Source organism: Salvia miltiorrhiza, chromosome 7 (assembly GCF_028751815.1).
Source record: "Salvia miltiorrhiza cultivar Shanhuang (shh) chromosome 7, IMPLAD_Smil_shh, whole genome shotgun sequence".
Taxonomy (NCBI): domain Eukaryota; kingdom Viridiplantae; phylum Streptophyta; class Magnoliopsida; order Lamiales; family Lamiaceae; genus Salvia; species Salvia miltiorrhiza.
In genome coordinates, this window is record NC_080393.1 from 8,806,337 (window position 1) to 8,827,039 (window position 20,703).

Genomic DNA, 20,703 nt, shown 5'->3' on the forward strand with positions numbered 1-20,703 from the left:
CTGTTGATGAGAAGGACCCCAGAAATGGGCGGAAATAACACGGACTGCCACAATTTCTTTAATTAATTATTCGGATCATAATATTGATTTAATAGTACTTTTTTTTTCTATTTTATTTGCTTAATTTGGTTCATGTGTTATGATTATACATCATTTTCTACCAGCTCGAATATCATTACAAAGTCTAGAAAAAAAATAGATGAATGTAGTTACTAGAAAATAATTAACGTTATATTCATTTCGTATTCATATATATATATGTTCTTATATACTCGAACATATGTTATTAATTAAATATACTCATTTAAAATCAGTATCCAACTGATCTACGAATGATATGAAAAATGAACTAAATCATATCTTTTCCGGATAATCTTATAATATCAAACCCAACCACAAAATTTAAAATTGCAAAACAATTTATCACGATCTCTATTATTTGATAGTACGTATTTAGCCAGATTAAACTTGAAAATGAGCAAAAAACATATATTAATATTCTTATATTATTTTCTGTAATTAAAGTCTTCTAAACTTCGTCTAGTTCAATTTAATTAATACTTGAACTGAGCGCACTACATTGTATTGATCCTATCAAGTTTTTTATTTTATTTTTATTTATACGAATTCTTAAACTTTATGTTATGATTTATTATTTCCTCACGAGATTCCAATCAAAGTACTGTAACATAAACTATAGGGCTCAATTGAACCAATAGTTTAATTAATCGCCTAATTACAACATAACACAAAAAAATCAAAATTCCAAAGCCAATAAATAAAAACAGAAAATCTGATTCAATTTTTTTAAAATATTAATTGTATAAAAAACCTGGGAAGAAGATGACAGCATGCACGTGCAGTTGTAACAGAAGAGCAACCATGCAAATTTAAATGATAAGAGTCAGAAACTTCGTGATGGCACTGATTTCATAATCTTGGCTATTTTATCAACCTTCTAAAATGGGAAGAATATTTTGAAATTAGTGTAATTGATTAATATATATGTATATGTATATATAAAATAACAAAACTAATGACCAGCTGTTTAAGGTATTACAGATTACGTGCCACAGTCATATGAAGCAAACCTCATTAGTTATTAGTATTATTAAAATACATAATTTTTGGAAATTATGGCTAGGTTTTATCAGGGGCAGGTTGACGTACTGTAATATTATTAAATTACATATTTTTAAGAAATTATGGCTAGGTTTTATCAGGGGCAGGTTGCCACAGTCATAATTAAATTTGAAGCAAACACTAATATTATAAAATTACATTATTTTTGTGAATTATGGGTAGGTTAATTTATCTTGGGCAGGTTTAAGAAGACATTGCCACACCACTACTCGTAAACCCTCCGGCAAATTGTTTTCTGGTCTGCCCAGGGTGCCACTATTTTCATTTAATTAACTATCATTAGACTTGGGTTTTCTAAATTTTGTAATACTTACTCTTTATATATTTTGGTAATCCAAACAAATTTTATTAATTGACCTTATACTGTCTTTCAAGACAAAATGTAAATTTTCAAATCCTTACGAAAAATTGAATTTCGATCTTCCGATGTTGTGTGTATTATTATAGTAACTATATGAAGATGTATATTTTTTTCACAAGAAAATGGAAGGCTTTTGAAAGAAGCCCAAATATATAAATAATACTATTGCATCCGAAAATATAGTCATTTTTTGTCATTTTGATACGTTCACTTTGTTTATAGATAATACCCTCAATATATTACTATCATATGTCTATATATCAATTTATTAACTCATTCCACTCACACGTAATTAATTAATTATTAATAACACTATATTTAAGGTGAAATATTTTCTCGATCAATTCACAATACATTCAATCACTTTTTAAAATCTCATTCTATCGTATTCTATAACTAATTTTTAGGGACCAATGAAGTATATATGATTAAAAATATTTATTTGGTTTGAATAAAGAAATTTTGCTATCAAATCACTGATCATTTATGGAAAATTTGAGGCTTTTAAGAAATTAACAAAAGTCCGGTCATTTAATGTACTTTGTTTTGTTTTTTTTTTTTTTTTTGATAAATTGCATAAGTAAATAAAGAAATTTAAAGATCGCGTGATAGATGAATCGAACCCCCAGGACCTCATGTGCATTAACCTCCTATCACTAGGCCGACACACGCACGCACTTGTGTCATGCAGTTAAAATACATAATTTAAGAAAGTGAATAATTTTATTCTACTATTTTTAATTAATTTTTTCGAAAATTGGAAAAATAAAAATCAAACGTGTAAATAATTAGTAAACCATGCATATAGTTTCGAAATATGACACTTATTTATGAATGAAAATTATTTTCGGAAAGGGCACATGGATGGCTAGCTGTGATAGATTGATGTCTGATCTTTCTAGGAAGGTGATATTAGTCCACGAATAGCTCAGCAGCAGCATGTGGGAGTTCATTCCAACATTTAAATTCCTCAAAACAATTTTTTTTATTTAAATTAATATATTTGATGATGTGTCAGCAGAACAAACAGCAGGACTACTAAAACTAAATAAATTAAATTTTTGAAAATTGAGCCCATTCACTGTGATCCCCATGTGCACACCGCACACGAATATTTTGATTCAAGAACTCAGATTTTATCTTTTTGTTTATTGATTATTAATTTTGGAAGCCACTGATTTAATTTGTTATGTTTGTTTTTGGTCGGCAATAATTATGGAGTATATAGCTTAACATGAGCGTTGTTATTGTGTATGATAGTATTTTGATACGGCTGGTATAGCAATATCTTTGATGTGTATTATTATGGTTGTTTTTAGTCTTTTTTTTTTTTTTGAGGCAATGATTGTTATAAGTCTTAATAAAAAGTAATCAAGATCATTGTGTGAATTACTGTTTTATTCCACTAATTAAGAGTCGTCCATATGATCATAATTTTAAGAATAAATATCGGTTTCTATTATTTTCGCACTCTCAATTATATTTTTAATTATTAAAAAAATAAATCATGAACTATTAATTTTATATTTATATTGTACTCTCCGCCCATTTTTCAATTATGAAAAGTTGATATGACTGAAAAATAATTTGAGTATAAAATCATATTTAGCCTAGTTTTTATAATTTAGTGTAATCATTGCAATATATATTTAATTCATCGTAGCATTTTAATTTCCTTCTCAACTTCAACCCAATTATTTATTACTTTCCAAATAGTCCCTGTAAAAGACATCCAAAGAAGAGGTGAAAAGTGAATTATGGAAGGATTGAACATTAAAAAGAAAAAAAAAAGTATTATCAATGTGCAGAAAGAGGGTTAAAAAATTAAATTCTACAAAAATTATAATTAAAATGTTAATATTCTCTCTCTCTCTCTCTCTATATATATATATATATATATATATGTACAATTAGGATCAGAATAAGATATTATAAAATTATAATTAACATATTATATATATATATATATATATATATATTATATTTATATATATATATAGAGAGAGAGAGAAGGGTTCAACAGAGAAGCTAAATATTGTGGAGAATAGAGAATACGTAAAATAAAAACGAACAGATCTATAATTTTAATGAACAGATGAATGTATCGCATGAACAACAATTTGACCCGGGTTCGAATCCTGCTGGTGGCGAGTTTTTCTATATTTTTACTAAATACGTATGTTCATTAGTTATGTAGATCTGTTCGTAAAATATATAGATTTGTTCATGATGAATAAAAAGATAATTCTCTGTTGAACTCAACCCTTTATTTATAAATATATCAAATCGAATATCTACGAATATCGAATCGAATATCATAATTTCATATACGTATTTGAATAATAATCGAATCGAATACGAATCGAATAATTTCGAATACGAATCGGGCAATTTCGAATCGAATCTCGAATCGAGCAAAATTATTCGATTCATTTACAACCCTATGTGCAGGTACGAAAGATGATCTTATTATGTATATAGCTAATTATCCTCAATAAGCAAGCCAAATAATGAAAGAAAATTTTGGAGGAATAAAATTCTTCCAAATCTTTAACTCTCTTTTAAATTGAAAAACTCATAAGAAAATCGAGTCCCTCCTCCACTTTCAAACCAATCATTGATGATCAGCTTTGATTGATCCACATAATAATGATTAGTATGTTGCAGCCTTGCAGGATTTCATCTCTAATAAAAACAAGCTTCTTCAGCATTGGTAAATCATTCATTTCCTTTTTTTTTCTTTTCTTTCTTTTCTTTTCTTTTCCCTACCTGAACCCTACCTGAACCAGTCTGTAAGTTTGGATCTGATTTTTATGTATGGGTGGTTTTATTCATAACTCATATTTTACTTACTAAATCTCCATATTTAAAAATATTAATATAAATTTATTATTTTATCCTAATTTCGTAACCTCAAATTAAATAGATCATTTTATATCATGCGTGGCTATTTTTTTTTTCTCATATAGCCATTTAATTTATTTTATAGAAATTGCATTTTAACAAAACTTAAAATTTGAGGCCCTTTCTTGGATTAAGGAGAAAGGTTTTGAGTGAAAAGAAGTGGGTACAAGATGGTCGTTGACGCAGTCTCCTCAAGTGTACCAGATGGTTTTGAATTCGGCAGCATAATTGTTATGTTGGCGTCTTCTTAATGATTTTAATAATGTTTGGGTTCGGTGTGTGAGACGTGAGTTTATCATTGGAGCTCACCATCTAGCTAGAAGTTATTGTGATTATCCTAATGTGTATGTTTGGGATGAACCCCCACCTCTTGTGGAGGGTCTTCTTCATATTCCATGCATGCGTGCGTAATAAAATTTGATCTTTTCCTAAAGAAAAACAAAAAAGAAGCTAACTAGTTATGTTTAATTAATTTTCTTTTTTAGTTTTGTTAAAATGCAAATTCTATAAAATAAACGGCTATATGAGAAAAAAAAAAGAAAAAAAAAAAGAATGAGCTATGAATAAAATTAATGACCTACTTATTAGATATTTAATTTGAGGGTTATGGACTATGATAAAATATTAAATTTATAATTATTTTTAATTATTATTTTACATAGAGAGCTATAGTGAGCAAAACGAAGGCTATGATTAGTTATACAATCACCCTTTATGCATTTCATAGAGGGTGTTTGGTTGAACTTATAAGTTTTTTAAAGGGGTTATTGCCAGAAAATACATATACTTTGTCAATTTTCTGGTTTATATCATGACTTTATAATTTGGCCAGAAAATACATCAATTTTCAATTTAATTGCAATTATAACATGACTTTATAGTCTGGCCAGAAAATACACCAAATTTCAATTTATTCTCAATTATAACATGACCTTATTTAGATTATTTTTCATCATAAATGTCTTAATATTTATTGTATTTATATTAAATTTTTATGTATAAAATATTTTTAATTGATTGATTAATTTTTATAAAAATTAAGTTAGATGATTAATTATTTCATAATAATTATTACATAATATATATATATATATGTATGTATTTTTAAGCCATCAATATAATATCTTGTTTTATATATATATATATATAAATTTGATTTTAATATTCTATTAATATATTATATATATAATAAGTATTTATTTATTTAAATTATGAAATTATAAAATATTAGGACCAATTAAAAAAATTACGTACATATATAATAGAAACTATGTTAAAAAAGTAAATAATATTATATATTATTTACATATAGATGTATATTTATCAAATATATATGTATTTATATATAGTATATTGTGAGATGAAAAGAAAATTAAAAATATTTAATGTATTAAACTTTATATTATTATACTAAATTAATTACAAGGTCATGTTATAATTGAGAATAAATTGAAACTTGGTGTATTTTTTGGCTAGACTATAAAGTCATGTTATAATTGCAATTAAATTGAAAATTGATGTATTTTCTGGCCAAATCATAAAGTCATGATATAAACCAGAAAATTGACAAAGTATATGTATTTTCTGGCAATAACCCCTTTTTTAAAACAGCTAATATGCTTATAAATTCTTTGAAAGTGTTTGGCAAAATAACTCTTAAACAACTTATAAGCTGTAAAAATAAGTTATCCAAAAAATAAGTTTCTCTACCTCAACTTATTCATAAGCTTATATATAATAATTTTATAAATATTATTCAACTATAATTTATTATTTTTATCATATACCCTGTCAAGTTCATCTTTATTTGACTTTCTCTCTCTAATAACATTTTTTTTTCTCTAATTAAAAATTATCTATAGCTTATAAGCGAAATTATTCAAATACTTTTAAAATTTATAAACTTTAAAAAAACTATATCTTATAAAATTTTCAAAATAAACTTAACTAAACACCCTCTTAATCTCTTTCAATTTCTTTAATTTTATTTTTAGACTTCAGTAGCCCATTTCTCAAAAGCGGAAACTTGATAAATTTAGGTCCGGCCCTTTTATGTTGACTAAATTTTCGAATCAGCCAACACTTCTAAATCATAAATCACTCGGCCTATCACTTTCGTGTATGCAGCGAGAGCATCCACATCTTAAATGCCTCTTTCGGGGCTTTAAGAAGGTAGACCCCATTTAAGATGAATCGCATTCGTAGCTATAAGGCTAAAATGGAGTTTAAAAATTTTATTTTTATTTCAATCAAATTAACCTTTTCGATTTTAAAATCAAACATTTCAGTAAAATTAAAATTTCAACATTACATTAATTAAAATAAAATACCTTTATATTATATTAAAAGGCAAGATTTCAATTAGAAATCAATTTCAAATCTATACTATATTAAAACAGCAGTTTTCAATTAGAAATTGATTTCAAATCAATTTGAAAATTGAATGGCGATTTTGTAGTTAAGACAAAATTGAAGATTTATTTATAAACTCTATTTATTCTTTTCATTTTATTTTCTTTAACTTCTTATTTTTTTGTTTTATTTATTTATAAAATTATGAAATTCGATTAATTATAAAATATTCAATATGCCTATCAAATTAAAGATCACGATAAGAGCTTTAATTTGATATAGTTTATGTAAATATAAGATTTAAAATGTAAAAATTATATTAGTTTAAATATTAAAATTTTAAAAATTTCTCTCTCCTCTCTCATCTTTTTTTTACTAAATCTATTCTTTAATTCATTTTTCATTATTTTTTAATTTTGTAAACTTTTTTTTTTACGATTCATAATTTAAAATAAAATATTAAAATATTTAAGTCAACTAACTCACATTTCTAACAAATGTTTATTTACAGTTCTAGAATCTATAAAAAGGGTTTTATTTTCTTTTTCTTTATCTTTTAATTTCTTTGTTTGTTCCTTTCAAAATTTTTGAACTTTCAAAATTTTTGAAATTCGTTTAATTATAAAATATTTAATATGCATATTAAATTAAAGATTGTGATAAGAACTTTAATTTGATATATTTTATTTATAATATAAAATTTATATTTATTTAAAAATTAAAATTTTTAAAAATTATCTCTCCTCTCATTTTTTTTTGAATAATTTTTTTAATTGTTTAAATTTTTAATTTTTTTAACTTATTTTTTTTATTTACATAATATCATTTTTTTTATTATTGTGGATTCTTTTTTTTTTCAATATTCAATAAATATATTTAATTAGTTAAAGTTAATTTTTTTTATTATATGTAGAAATGTGATATTGAGTTGTTATCAATTTTATATAAATGTAGAAATATAAAAATATTTCCCGTGCATTGCACGGGGTGCAAATGCTAGTTTATTTAAAAAATGAGTGCAATTTTGTAGTTATAATAAAATTGAAAGTTTATTTATAAATTATATATTTTTTTATCTTCTTATTTTTGTTTTATTTTATTTCATTTTAAAATTGTGAAATTCCACCGATTATAAATATTTAATATGCATATCAAATTAAATATCACGATAAGAGCTTTAATTTGATCTATTTTATAAAAATACTTGATTTAAAATATTAAAAGTATATTTATTTAAAGAATAAATTTTAAAAAAATTCTCTCTTCTCTCTCATCTTTTTCTATACAAATATATTTTTTAGTTCTTTTTTATTTTCATTTTCATTTTCAACTTATTTGTTTTGCCTTTTCATAATATCATTTTTTATTATTGTGAATTCTTATTTTTTTTAATATTTAGCTCAAATATATTTAGTTAAAATTAATTTTTTATTATTTTTTGTAAATATAATAATTAAATTGGTAATTTTATATAACTATAAAAATATTTTTCATAATTATAATAGTTAAAATACTGCTTGCAAATGCTAATTAAAAGAACATTACAATAGTTAAAATATAATTATAATAATTTAATTATGGTTGAATTGTACCAAATCGAGCCCAATGAGAAGTATGAATTGAATTTGATGTGAGAAATGAAATGAATGAAGTAATAGTAATATTTATAGATGAATTTTAAATTAAAAAAAAATGTAAAAGAGTCGTTTGTAACGGCTAAATTTTAAAAATAAAATTATAAATCGACTGAAAGATTCGTTATTCTTTTTGAACATATATATTTTTTTAATAAATGACGCGTGCTATGCACGAGCTTTCTTCATCCCTCTTTGCACCCGGTGCGGACCTTTGGGCCGCTGCTCGAGCCAGCGGGTGCAACATCGTTGTGGATTCTAAGAATGACGCCTCGAGATAAGAAATAGAGCCCGGTGTGGGTGCTCTTCCCAATTAGCCCATTTTTCCTTTTCTTTTAATCTCTCTCATTTTTCTTTTATTATTGTATTTTAGGCACGTTAGGCAATTTCTGAATACTGGAATTTATAAATATGAATTTGCATAAAAATCTAATCTAAAATTTTGATTAATGATAAGAAATAGCATATCATGTGCGTCATATGTGCACATTAATGAAACTACTAATGTGAACAACTTTTGTATATTTTTGAACCACTTTTCAAAAATCTCCATGCAAATGTAAACACAGGCAAACAGGCTACACAAATTATAGCCATATCTTTCTGGCCTTATTAGCCCATTTATACACAAACTTCATAACTTAACGCCCTTTTTTATGGAGATATAATTTGTGGAGCAATTTCTAGTGATTATTTTAGTAGTTTCACTAATGCATGCTTTTTTGGTTATTGATGACGCGACAATGAACTCAAACACGAGTTTTTTTTTTTTTTTTTTCAAAAAATATTAATCATTTTACCAATAAATCAATACACACATTCTTCATCTCAACTTTGATGTCTCATGTCCTCAAGTGGATACCAAGCGGTGCAATCTCACTGTGTGTGAACAGTGAGGTCCCGCGTTCAAACCCCACTGCTCCCCCTCCCCAACTCCCCCAAGTCAAAAAAAAAAAAACTTTGATGTCTCATTTTGTGCCTTGCCTAATAATGCTTTTAATTATTTTATCTTCAATTTGATAATGTTGTGCTTTAGTTCGATTTGGCTTGATTTTCTATATTAGTCTCTCCGTCCCACTCTAAATGTTTCATTTTTTATTTTGGGTTGTTCCATTTCAAATATCTCATTTTTTTTTGCAATACACACTCTTTCTATATTTAATATTTAAATAATTTTCACCAACCCACTTTTATGTATTTATATATATTTCTTAATCTCTGTGTTCAAAATAAAGGAGACATTTGGAGTGGGACAGAGAGAGTACAACTCTACTCACGAAGGTCCGGTTGTTTAATTTGTTCAAAGACGAGGTCCTTGGATTGCAAAGTGAGGAGACACACAAAATAAAGAATAAAGAGGTGAGCGAAAAACGGAAAATATTTGGAAAATTGTGTATATAAATAAACTAGGGCACGTCTAACATTCTTGCGCCTAGCCCTATACCCCAGTTTTGCACCTATGGAATTGTTTCCATTTCCTTAGTAATTATTTTTGTAATATTTCTAATTTTTACCAAATTAACGAATAAATTTGATCTATCTAGGGTTAGGAGGTGTGGATCCGGCGCAGAATTTCAACCGATTACAATTTTTCAAAAGATTAGGGTTTCGCACCTGTGTTCATTGCCGCCACTGCATATACATACAGCGAGAGATAGTATTTTGTCTTACATATATTTATGATTTGTTGAGTTTTGCTCGATTTTATGCTGTAATTCGTTTCCAATCTGATACCCCCAAAAAGAGAACATTTTCGTTGTTATATAAGAAGTCACCTTTTTTCCCGAGGCAATTGGGCGTATTTTTGGGTGTCAATTGTCGCAATTTACGATTGAATGTGGTGCCTGGAACTGTGATCGGGGGAGTAGCGCTCATTTGCTGTTGTTTTTGAATATTTTTTGTTTACCAAGGAAAACAGAAGTTATTATTGGGGCAAATTTAGGGGAATTTCAGGAATGGATAAGAAGAAGGTTGTAGCCCCATTGGTCTGCCATGGGCATTCACGACCTGTTGTTGATTTGTTCTACAGTCCGGTAACGCCTGATGGGTTCTTCCTTGTTAGTGCAAGCAAGGGTAACTATGCATACCTTTCGATGAAATATGTCGCTTGATTATGGTGCTTCTTCATTAGCTAGGTGGCACAGATTAATTATGTGTGAATTTCTTATTTTTTCTGGTCAAAATATTCAATTATGCCAATATCCTGATCACGATTGATCCGTGTGGAAAATGCTTTAAGCAAGTAGCAATCTGAAAAATAAGAATAAGAACCCCTGAGGAACACTTTTGACTCTCCATCCATTGTTTTTGCCCCTTGTACGAACATTCCTGGAAATGACATTTTCTTCCCTTCAGTGTGTTTGTGACTCTTCACTCACTCGGTTGTTGCACAATATGAATTTTGAAAGTGTATCTTTTACAATGTAAGAGGACTCATTCTCTTGAAAGTGGTTAACTGTTGAAGTATACAAACAAGGCATGTATTGTAACGGAGTTCTTTGTAGTAGTGTGTAAAAGTTAAAATGTAGGGTGAGTATTTTGATTTTCTTGTTGATAGGCCAATTTTGATGAATGTTGTATATTGTAAAAACAATTTCTGTTATGATACTTTTCGCTGCACGAGTGTACTAAACTTCATGAGGTATATGTTTGTTGATGTGATTAGTTGTGGAGGAACCCTAAAGAGTTTTTGTGAATTAAAATTGCTCAGCATATCATTTTGCTGTTTTATGGTGTTATCCCTTTATCTTCACGTGTTAAGGGCCTGTAAAATAAATCAACGCCATGTTAATAATGTTGTTAAGACGCAACTTCATTCTTCCAAACATTGTTGTATCTGGTTGTAGCTGAAAAGTTATGTACAATGGGTTCGGAAAGCATCTTCTACATTTATGAAATTGAAATTTAATCTGTCCTGTCATCTTAAGAGGAAAGGAACTTTATTAATTATATCAAATATCTTCTGTGCATATCTTCTGATAGTTTGTGCAGCCTTTATGTAGTTGCGCTAGGGAATTAAGGTTTAGAAATTAGTCTCGAAACCGTATACTAGAACAGTTATTCTGCTGCACATCGATGTTTCTCCATGATGTGGAATTCATGCATTTAGAATCTTAAAAAAGAACACTTGAGATTAATTTGAGGCCAAGACTCCTACTGAATTAAAATATGTTAAGTGAAGCTTCCGTGAAATACTAACCCGCATTGACATCACTTTTCAGACTCGACACCAATGTTGAGAAATGGAGAGACAGGAGATTGGATTGGGACCTTTCAAGGGCATAAAGGTGCAGTATGGAGCTGTTGCCTGGATAAACAAGCCCTGCGTGCGGCCTCTGCATCTGCTGATTTTTCTGCGTATGAGTTGAATTTTTTATGTTTCCTTTCTGATAATCCAATTGGAATTTGTACTATATGTGAGCAGTTGATATCACAGTTTCAACAAAAAGCAAGTAGAGAGTTATGTACCTTATTCTGCCATTGGTTGCAGGAAATTATGGGATGCGTTAACTGGGGATGAACTGCATTCATTTGAGCACAAGCACATTGTCCGTGCCTGTGCTTTCTCAGAGGTACTTATTTCACTTGTCCTTTTGTTTTCAATGGTATTATTTTCCTTTTGGCGTTTGTGAAAATAATATTAAATTGTAATGTGTCTCTCAGCGGAGAATTTTTATGGGTGTATGTTTCGGTTTTTGATCTTAGACCTATAGGTTGAAGAGGAGATAATTTAGGACCCACCAGAAGTATTAACCCAATCCATAATGATTTATCCAATTGCATGCTGCAAATGTTGGAATAGTTCTTTTTTTTCATCTGGTTGGTCAGCGGGTTTGCCTATCATACTGTTGTGACTTCCCTGAGCAATAATTTTTGAATTGCTCAGCTTCTTAATTTTTAAAATTTAGGATACGTGCATATTAAGTCCCAGCTTCTTAATTTTTAAAATTTAGGATACGTGCATATCAAGTCAAAAGATATCCAGAATCAGGTTACAGATATGATACAGTGGTATATAACTTTATACACATATGAACAATGTGTTTATGCAAATATACATGCTCAAAAATGTACAACATAACATTATATTAACAAGCTGGATGCAAAATAGTTACAGGAAGTCTGCAAAATCCCCCATGTTGGCCCAAATTTGCTACATTACTTATGGAGCATCAATTTTTAGTGTGAAGTTTCTCATACCCATACCTCTGATAAACAATTAATACTGGAAATGGGAACTCTTAAATGAAGGGTCTGAGTGTCATAACTGGATCCAGACCCCTCTTGCAGTATGTCCATATGACATAAGATTGAATTATATGCTACAAGATATTTATAGCATCTAATATTCTACAGATTGTGCTGACTTGAATTGTTTTAATCAATTTGCAGGATACCCACTTGCTTTTAACTGGGGGAATGGAAAAAGTTGTCCGCATATTTGATCTGAATAAGCCTGATGCTCCTCCTAGGGAGATCGAAAAGTCTCCTGGTTCTGTGAGGACGATTTCTTGGCTCCACAGTGATCAGACTATCTTAGGTTCATGTACTGATATGGGTGGTGTGAGGTATGCGATAGTGTGCAAGTAATTTTTATTTTTTTTGTTATTGATACTTGTAGAATTTTGTTGATGAATGATGATTACTTTGAACTTGAGTACTATATGCTGCTGTCAAGTACTGTCCAACCCTCCACAGGTCAGTGTCCAGTTTGTATGCAATATCTGAAAGGTTGAAGTTATGATTTTTAAATTGGGGCACAAAGCATTGTTTATTTACTTCCCAACATTGCAAGTCTAAATTGTATTAGTATATGTTTCACCATTAACTTAATCCGTAATGCCCCCACTTAATTTTTCAGATGCTAATTGGTGGAGATAATTCTCCAGATGCTTATTTTGTTTCATTTATGTCACCTTGTCCTAATACATCAAATTGTCATATCCATAAGGGTAATAATACAATCTCTAATAATTCATATGCAATTTGCATCTGTCCATCAATTAAAATTCAATGGTTGAGGAAACAAACACTTTTAGCTTCTCTATGAGTTTTACTGTTTAATATTTCTTATTGATTGGATTATTACCAAGTATGTCTTTTGAATTTCTCCAGTAGTTCAGCACCAATTTGCAGCCTGCATTTCTAGATATATGTATATCAGAATCCATGTGATGCAAAGAAGCTTATTATTTTGCACTGATAATTCTCCAGATGCTAATCGGATTCCATCCTGATTTTGCACCGATTTTTGTCTTTACCATTTTCTCACAGCGCACGTCCCTTGGTCTAGATTTTTCATGTTTTTGCATTATCCCGCATGTATTTCTCTCTTTCACAATTTTTATCTTGGACATTTTTCTTATTAATTAATGTTTCTGTTGATCCATGTTTGTTCTGATTTCCAGCAATTTCTTAAATTTTCATTGTTCTTATGTTGATTTTGTTACATATTTGTAGTATCTAACATGTGAAAGCTGATTGCTCATAGGTTATGGGATGTGAGAACTGGCACAATTGTTCGGACACTGGACACCAAGGCTTCTGTAACAAGTGCTGAAGTGAGTCAAGATGGTCGCTATATAACAACTGCTGATGGAACAAGTGTAAAATTTTGGGATGCGAATCAGTACGTTTTGTTTGTTTGTTTGTTATTTATTTTATTTTTAACAGCATTTGCCGAACTGTCTTGGTGATTTTTTTTATTGATTTAGCATGTATTATAATGAGTGGACACTTCTTTTAACAGCTTTGGATTGGTAAAGAGTTATGAAATGCCCTGCATTGTAGAATCAGCTTCGATGGAACCAAAGTATGGCAACAAGTTCATTGCTGGTGGAGAAGACATGTGGGTTCATGTGTTTGATTTCCATACAGGAGTTGAAATTGGTAAAGTTCGGTTTAATTTTGTGTATATTTCAGCAGATACTTTTTTGTTTTTGCTTCTTTTCTTATTTCTGCAATTGTGATTCCCTTCATATTGATTGGTTTAATGGTGTTTTAAGGCAATAGGCACTGTTCTTAGTTTTAGTAAGTATTTTCTGTTATTTCTTCTGATATACTAGTATTTTAGACATTTGCCGAGTCACACGATTCTCACTTGGTCATGTCCAGGTTGCAACAAAGGACACCATGGTCCAGTGCACTGCGTGCGTTTCTCACCAGGTGGCGAATCTTATGCCTCTGGATCTGAAGATGGAACTATTAGGATATGGCAGACCGCTCCTCTGAACAACACCGAGGAGGAAACATCTGGTGTCGCCAATACACACAGGCCGAGTTTCAAAGATGTGGATCAAGTTGCTCACCAGATTGAAAATGTCCAAATATCTGAACACGACACAAATGATGTGAGCGATAAGCCAACTAACCAGAAGGAATCGGAGGCTGACTAGGTTAAGATTATATGTTTTCCTTTTGTGTGTGTGTTGTAGTTTTTTGCCGGACCAGCAGCGAAGGTTTGTAAGGGTGGCGTAAAAAGTTCGATGCTTGATGATCTTTTGCAATAAACATAGAGCTTAATCCTTTTTGTCTTTGATCGAATGATCTTAAGAGTAAAATGTGATTGAATCCCCCATCTTTTTTCTCTCTCGTTGAATCGCTATACTTTGTGTTGAAAAATCCTTTCTGTTTTCTCTGGTTAGGAAAATTTATCCGATCCCTTCTAATAAGGAGTATGAAATAAACTGTGAAAATACTCGCAAGCCTTCTTTCTCTGGTTGGGAGTTTTTTGTCAACTTTTAAAGGCTTTGGGCAAAACGTTTATTGTAGTTGGAGTTTTTTTGTTAACTTCTTAAAGGCTTGGGCAAAAATATTGAAGAAAAAGATGGAATAGTTGAAGCAAAAAGTCACTCAAATAAGATGAAAACATGAAAGACCTAGCTGCTATGCGACTCTACTCTGACTAAAAGCCTAGAAATGAAGGGTGAGATTGCCGCAAGCAGCGCCTTGGGGCATTCCTCGTGCGGAAGGTGGCCACAACCAGATATTGCAACCAGTCTCTGCAACGTTAAATAATAAGATATTTCTCATCTCAGAATATATTAATCCGTGTATGGTAAAAATGGAAAAGGATGGAACTTACAGAATTTACAAGTTTGGAAGCCATAGTTTGAGCAGATTTTAGTGGGACAAGTGCGTCTTCAGCACCAGCTATAACTAGAACCGGCAAAATTTCAACAGATTTCAGCATCAATGCCATGTCTTGCGGGGATAAGACTGTCTCGTTTGATAGTTTTCCGATTTCATGAAGTGCCTCGTCCCAACCTTCTACGTGCAACTGGGGCCTGATATAGTTAAGCACAACAAAACAATAAATTGTGTTGAACTTTGGTGGTGCACTGCAGAATACTAGGCTAGTAAAATGCATTACCTTGTAAAGGCTTAGAACTTCAGTTGTTAACTTGGTTTCGTCATACCAAGCACGTCGATTCACCACTTGGGTAATTTCTGTCCGGAGAAGAGGCCGCACCAACTGCTTTTTTCCAAGCGAAGTGCGTAGAAGTATTCTGGCAAAGGCTGGAACCAATTCTCTCGACAGGCTTACATTTAGTAGTATGACCCCCTTTATTTCAAGCTGTGCGGCATGACATAGAAAAATACGTTTTGTGTTAGCAATCAGCCTTCATAGTTTTTCGATCAAAATCAAGGATCGTCCTCCACAATATATTGATAAATTGCATGCACTCTAGTTACTACTTGATCTCCTAAGAAAGCCCAGAGATGACTTCTACTATTGAAACTTCTGTGATGCTCAAAACTGTCTTTTGATTAACTTGACATGCAAAAGTAGGTTTATACGTAGCCAACTCACCTTCATGGAAATTTCTGATAACTGAACTTTTTGTGCAACCTTCAGTGCAAGAAGTCCTCCATCATCGTGTCCAACAATCACGACTGAGGAGAATCCCATTTCCAAGCAAAAGGAAATAAGCAGGTCCGCCTGAAAAAGAACATTAACTGCTGAAGTGATGCTCAAAATAACAACAATAAACATACTGTTTGAAAACATAAAAGATGCATCATTCAATTTAGGCACATGAAAGTTTCACATTACATGTCTTGACTATTCGTGCATATTCAGATGATGTATATATATCCAATTTGTATTACACTGTTAAAACATATCTATGTCTTTAGTGCCACAAGATAGAACGATAAGGCGACACAGACACAACAAACTAATTTAAGCAGTAACAGAGTAGACATCTAAGCAAGTGTTCAGCATCTGATATAGACATTAAAGTGTAATGCATAAGCATAACAGCAATCACTTACCTGATTGTCAATCTTGAAAGGATTAGTTAATGGATTTTCCTCCCAGTCCTTTTGACATGGCCTTGATGTCAAGCCCCATCCAGGTCTATCAAAAGCAGCTACTGTACAACCAATTTGCCTGGCAAGAGGGCCCATTACCTTTCTCCATGAGAAAACTCCTCCTCCAAAGCCATGCACCAAAACAATCCCAAATTGTTCACTTGTCACCATGTCTTGTTCCATTTGTGGAGAACCCAGTATGCTCAGGCCCTCGGAATTTTCATTTAAGCACAGAATAGGCACATCTTCAGACGTTGGGGAAGTTGGAGAGCTGGCAAGGAGTGGTGTATAGAGAGCCAAGGTGCTGCTATGAAATGTATTACTGACGCTTCTTTGAATATTAAGATGGTTTTTTAGTGGTGTACTAAGCGATGGATGATGAAAAGAGGTTTCCAAGGACAAGGAACGGGAAGGTGATCCTGGCATGCTTAGCTTGTAATGAACAATCAACCCTTGACAAGAAATGAATAAGCTGTCTACATCAGCAAGTAAACTAACTGGAAGTTGCCCTTTATCACGAACAGAGCCTGGTGCTTTTCTCCTCGTTTCAACATCACTTCTGAAAGATTTCCCAGCCGATGGTGTGGGAGAGCGTGGAACTTTCTGATATGTGGAGAAAATCATTTTGCAAGAAAGGACCTGATGATCAGGTGATGGATTAGCTGAAGTCCAGTGAAGCAAATGCAACTTGCATAAAAACCATAATTTACAAATTTTAGTGTATTGGACAATATGCAAGCTATAGATTTTCCAGCTCAATCTTTCAAAAGAACAAACTGAACTAAATAGATCAACCTGAGATTAGTTCACCTATAATTTACTTTCGATTGTAGAAGAAAACAATAAGAAGGTTACAATGTAAAGAGAAGTTATTTGATGTACTTACTGCTTCTAGATCACCACGGTGGAACATAAGTTTCCTCCTAGCTTTGCAGCTTGTATGATAGGCAACAACAATGTGTCCCAGAGCAAATACTACAGAAGAGAGAAACAAGACGGGCATTCCCCAGGACTTCTTCAGATGGAGCCTCTTTCTTGAAAGAGAAGATTCTTGCTCAAATTGAGAATTGATAGTGAAAACACAAGCCTTGAAGGAAAGAAGCAGTATCGAAATGAACGAGCAGAATGTTACAGTGCCTAGATAGGACCCGTGCGACAATGCCTGTAAATCGCAAATGGAATATGCACCTGTCATCACACAAGAAATCCGGAACAACCATATCATTGTTAAGAAGTTAAAGGTCGTGTGGTCAATCTTCTAAACAGTAAATGTAAGTTCATTTTAACATATACATAAAACATGGTTATAGATTCAATATATTTATAGTATTTGTAAAGTATCATTTGGCTATAGCTTATAAGCAAATCAAATTTAATAATAAAGCAATTTAATAATAAACAATCAAATTTAATTGAATCCAGGTAAGGTCCATTCATAACAAACAAGTGAAAAAAAAAAACTATGGCTTTCATTAATTGAGACCTCAATGAGCTAAGAGAAAGATTTGGAAAGAAAGCAAATATAAGAACTGAAACTCTTCACAAGAAAAACTCACTCAAATGTGATATTCCACACTTCTAGTTATTGAACAGTGCAAAACTAATATCTACCGAGCAACACTAGAAAGCAATCAGATCTAATACTGAAATTCTATTAGCAACAGTCAATCACTAATTCTTCGATGGAATGCAATTTCTCGTATATTCAACAATCCATGCTTCACTCAACCAATAACTAGTTAACACACAACGACTGAAAAGCAGAAAGAGCAAACTTACACAGGATGATGAGAGATCTGACAATGGAAACAACAGGAATATCCACAAGCGAGCTCCTGAACGCATATCTCTGCAAATGCTCCTTAATACTAACACATCCGACGCACGTGAAGCTCGGAATCAGCAAACAAGGCAGAACGGCGTCGCAAACGGACACCACCAGCGGCAGCGACACCGCCAGCAGAGACGCCACCATCACCACCACGAAATACGCCGTCCGCACGCCCCTCCTCAATTTCTCCAGCCACCAACCGCCCTTCATCGCCATTTTCGACTCAAAAATTGAAGAATCCTCAATCGAATCGGGGAGATGCTCAGGTAAGTCCGCATGCAATGCGATTGTGGAAGTAAATCAGGAATCGAGGAGGAGCGAATGTATCTGGACGTGAAGGCGTCGCAATGGTCATCTCCCGGCGTCGAATCGACGGCCGGTGATTTCGCGTTAACGCCGTGGACGACTGTAGGCGATGCAATCAATTGATTGATCCTAAGATTTTTTTCATATTCTCATTTTCACAGAGTTCAAGCAGGAAAATGAAGGACAGAAGATGGAGACTGAATCTTCTCTGCGTTTTCTTCTGTATTCAAATATTCTGTCGTCGGATTCTTGTGATTGTCTCTGTGCGTGAGAGAGAAAGTGCATATCAGTGTGTTTCGTTTTTAAAAATTGATGTTGTTTTAAGGGGTGTGTGTGTGTGTGTGAGAGAGAGAGAGAGTGACAACTGACAGCCACTCAAGCAGTGTAACGGTACGCCGATGCGCTCTTCGTTTTAAGCTTTAATTTCTGTTTTAGTTAATAAGCTTCAAATTTTAAATAACACTTATAACCTGATAATTATAAATAATTGAATACTCCCTCCATCCCTCCGGCCCACAAATCTTGACACGTATTTCTTTTTGGGTCATCCCACATATAATAATTATTACCTTCTCTTTTCTACTTTATCACTTTTATTATATTCTCTCTCATACTTTATTAAGAGCACCCACAGTGGGTGACCCGATAGCCCCCACTCAAATCACTCACAAATCGAGTCACCCATTGCAGAAGTCGACGTCTCGACCTGATGTTGTTTGGGGAAGGCGCGTGCTATGCACACGCCTATATATATAAATCAAATTTAAAAAAAAACGATCATTGCCGATTAATTTTTTTTTTAGTTAACTTTTTTTTTTCTTTTGTTTTTTTTTTCTTTCTTTCTTCTTTATATACTTTTCTCCTTCTTCTATCTTCTTCCATCTTCTTCTATATTCTCTCTCAATTTCTCTAAAAAAAATGGATCCATACAATTCAAACTGGTACGATCCAAATTGGGTTCCCGACCTCTCTGACGGAAGCGATTATTATCCTGATTTGGCGGGTATCAACTTGGAAGAGGAACCTCGTCAAAGCGGCGAGGAGGAGGCACCGCCCGCCCACAGTGCGTCGAAGCCTAAGAAAGGAGGGCGGCGGAAGGCTATGGCCTTCAAAGAGAAGGCGCCGGCTCCTATGCCGGAGGAAGGAAGAGCCGCTCAGCACACCTACACCCTCGAGGAGACAGACCTTATTGTCCGTGTTTGGGCAGAGGAGACCAACGATGCCGTCCAGGGTGTCGATCAAAAGAAAGAGGCCTATTAGGGCCGGATTCTAGACCGGGTGAACGCCCTCCTCGGCGTCGCCTTCAAACCCCGCCAAAAAAGGGACACTTCGCCCGAGTGGCTGCGGAGGTGAAGTTGTTGGAGAATGTTTGAGTGGAGGTTTGCGCGAAGTGGCCTTCCGGCCATTGTGACGACATGCTCCAACAGAAGGCCTAAGTCATCTTCCAAGGTAGGAGCCCAGCTTCTGGCCCCTTCAACTACTGGAATGCATGGAGGATGCTCCGAATCAACCAGAGGTTCAAGTCCATGTACCTTGAGGGCGACGTCCATTCTTCCAAGATGACGAAGACGTCGGACACGGGCGACTTCACCATCTCGGCATCGGGCGAGGAGATCACGTCTTCCCGGACAATTGGAAACAAGGCGCCGAAGGCGGCAAAGGGAAAGGGGAAGGCGTCGCAAAGCTCGGAGCCTCCACTACAATACAAGGAGAGGTTGGATAGATCGGACGACAAGCTGAAAAAAATCATCGGCGAGTACGACAAGAAGAACGAGTTGAAGAGGGAGATCCACGACGATCGAATCTTATTCATGAAGAAGGATGGCATGGATTCGGAAACCCTCCAAATCCACAAG

General features: G+C 32.6%; 2 protein-coding genes across 6 annotated transcripts; one reads left to right on the forward strand and one right to left on the reverse strand.

Annotated features, from left to right (window-relative positions):
* The first annotated feature begins 9,766 nt into the window (after nucleotides 1-9,766).
* LOC130992348 (uncharacterized) lies at nucleotides 9,767-14,971 on the forward strand. The gene is made up of 7 exons (XM_057916952.1): nucleotides 9,767-10,467; nucleotides 11,616-11,751; nucleotides 11,885-11,966; nucleotides 12,787-12,962; nucleotides 13,886-14,023; nucleotides 14,144-14,283; nucleotides 14,509-14,971. Exons 1-7 carry the CDS (start codon nucleotides 10,350-10,352, stop codon nucleotides 14,787-14,789), a joined length of 1,071 nt encoding a protein of 356 aa, XP_057772935.1. The 5' UTR covers nucleotides 9,767-10,349; the 3' UTR covers nucleotides 14,790-14,971.
* Nucleotides 14,972-15,208: 237 nt separating this feature from the next.
* LOC130992347 (uncharacterized) lies at nucleotides 15,209-19,244 on the reverse strand. 5 transcript variants are annotated; one of them, XR_009091274.1, is made up of 7 exons: nucleotides 18,490-19,239; nucleotides 17,597-17,898; nucleotides 16,672-17,349; nucleotides 16,208-16,336; nucleotides 15,767-15,970; nucleotides 15,479-15,660; nucleotides 15,209-15,395 (listed from the first exon to the last, which is right to left on the reverse strand). XR_009091274.1 is itself a non-coding variant. In XM_057916950.1 (7 exons), the coding sequence occupies exons 1-7, from the start codon at nucleotides 18,755-18,757 to the stop codon at nucleotides 15,273-15,275; spliced, it is 1,899 nt and encodes a 632-aa protein (XP_057772933.1). In that variant the 5' UTR covers nucleotides 18,758-19,244; the 3' UTR covers nucleotides 15,257-15,272. The 5 variants fall into 5 exon arrangements, 2 of the variants coding, with proteins under 2 accessions (XP_057772932.1, XP_057772933.1); XR_009091273.1 differs by having other exon boundaries at nucleotides 15,479-15,663; XR_009091275.1 differs by having other exon boundaries at nucleotides 15,479-15,680.
* Nucleotides 19,245-20,703: the final 1,459 nt, after the last annotated feature.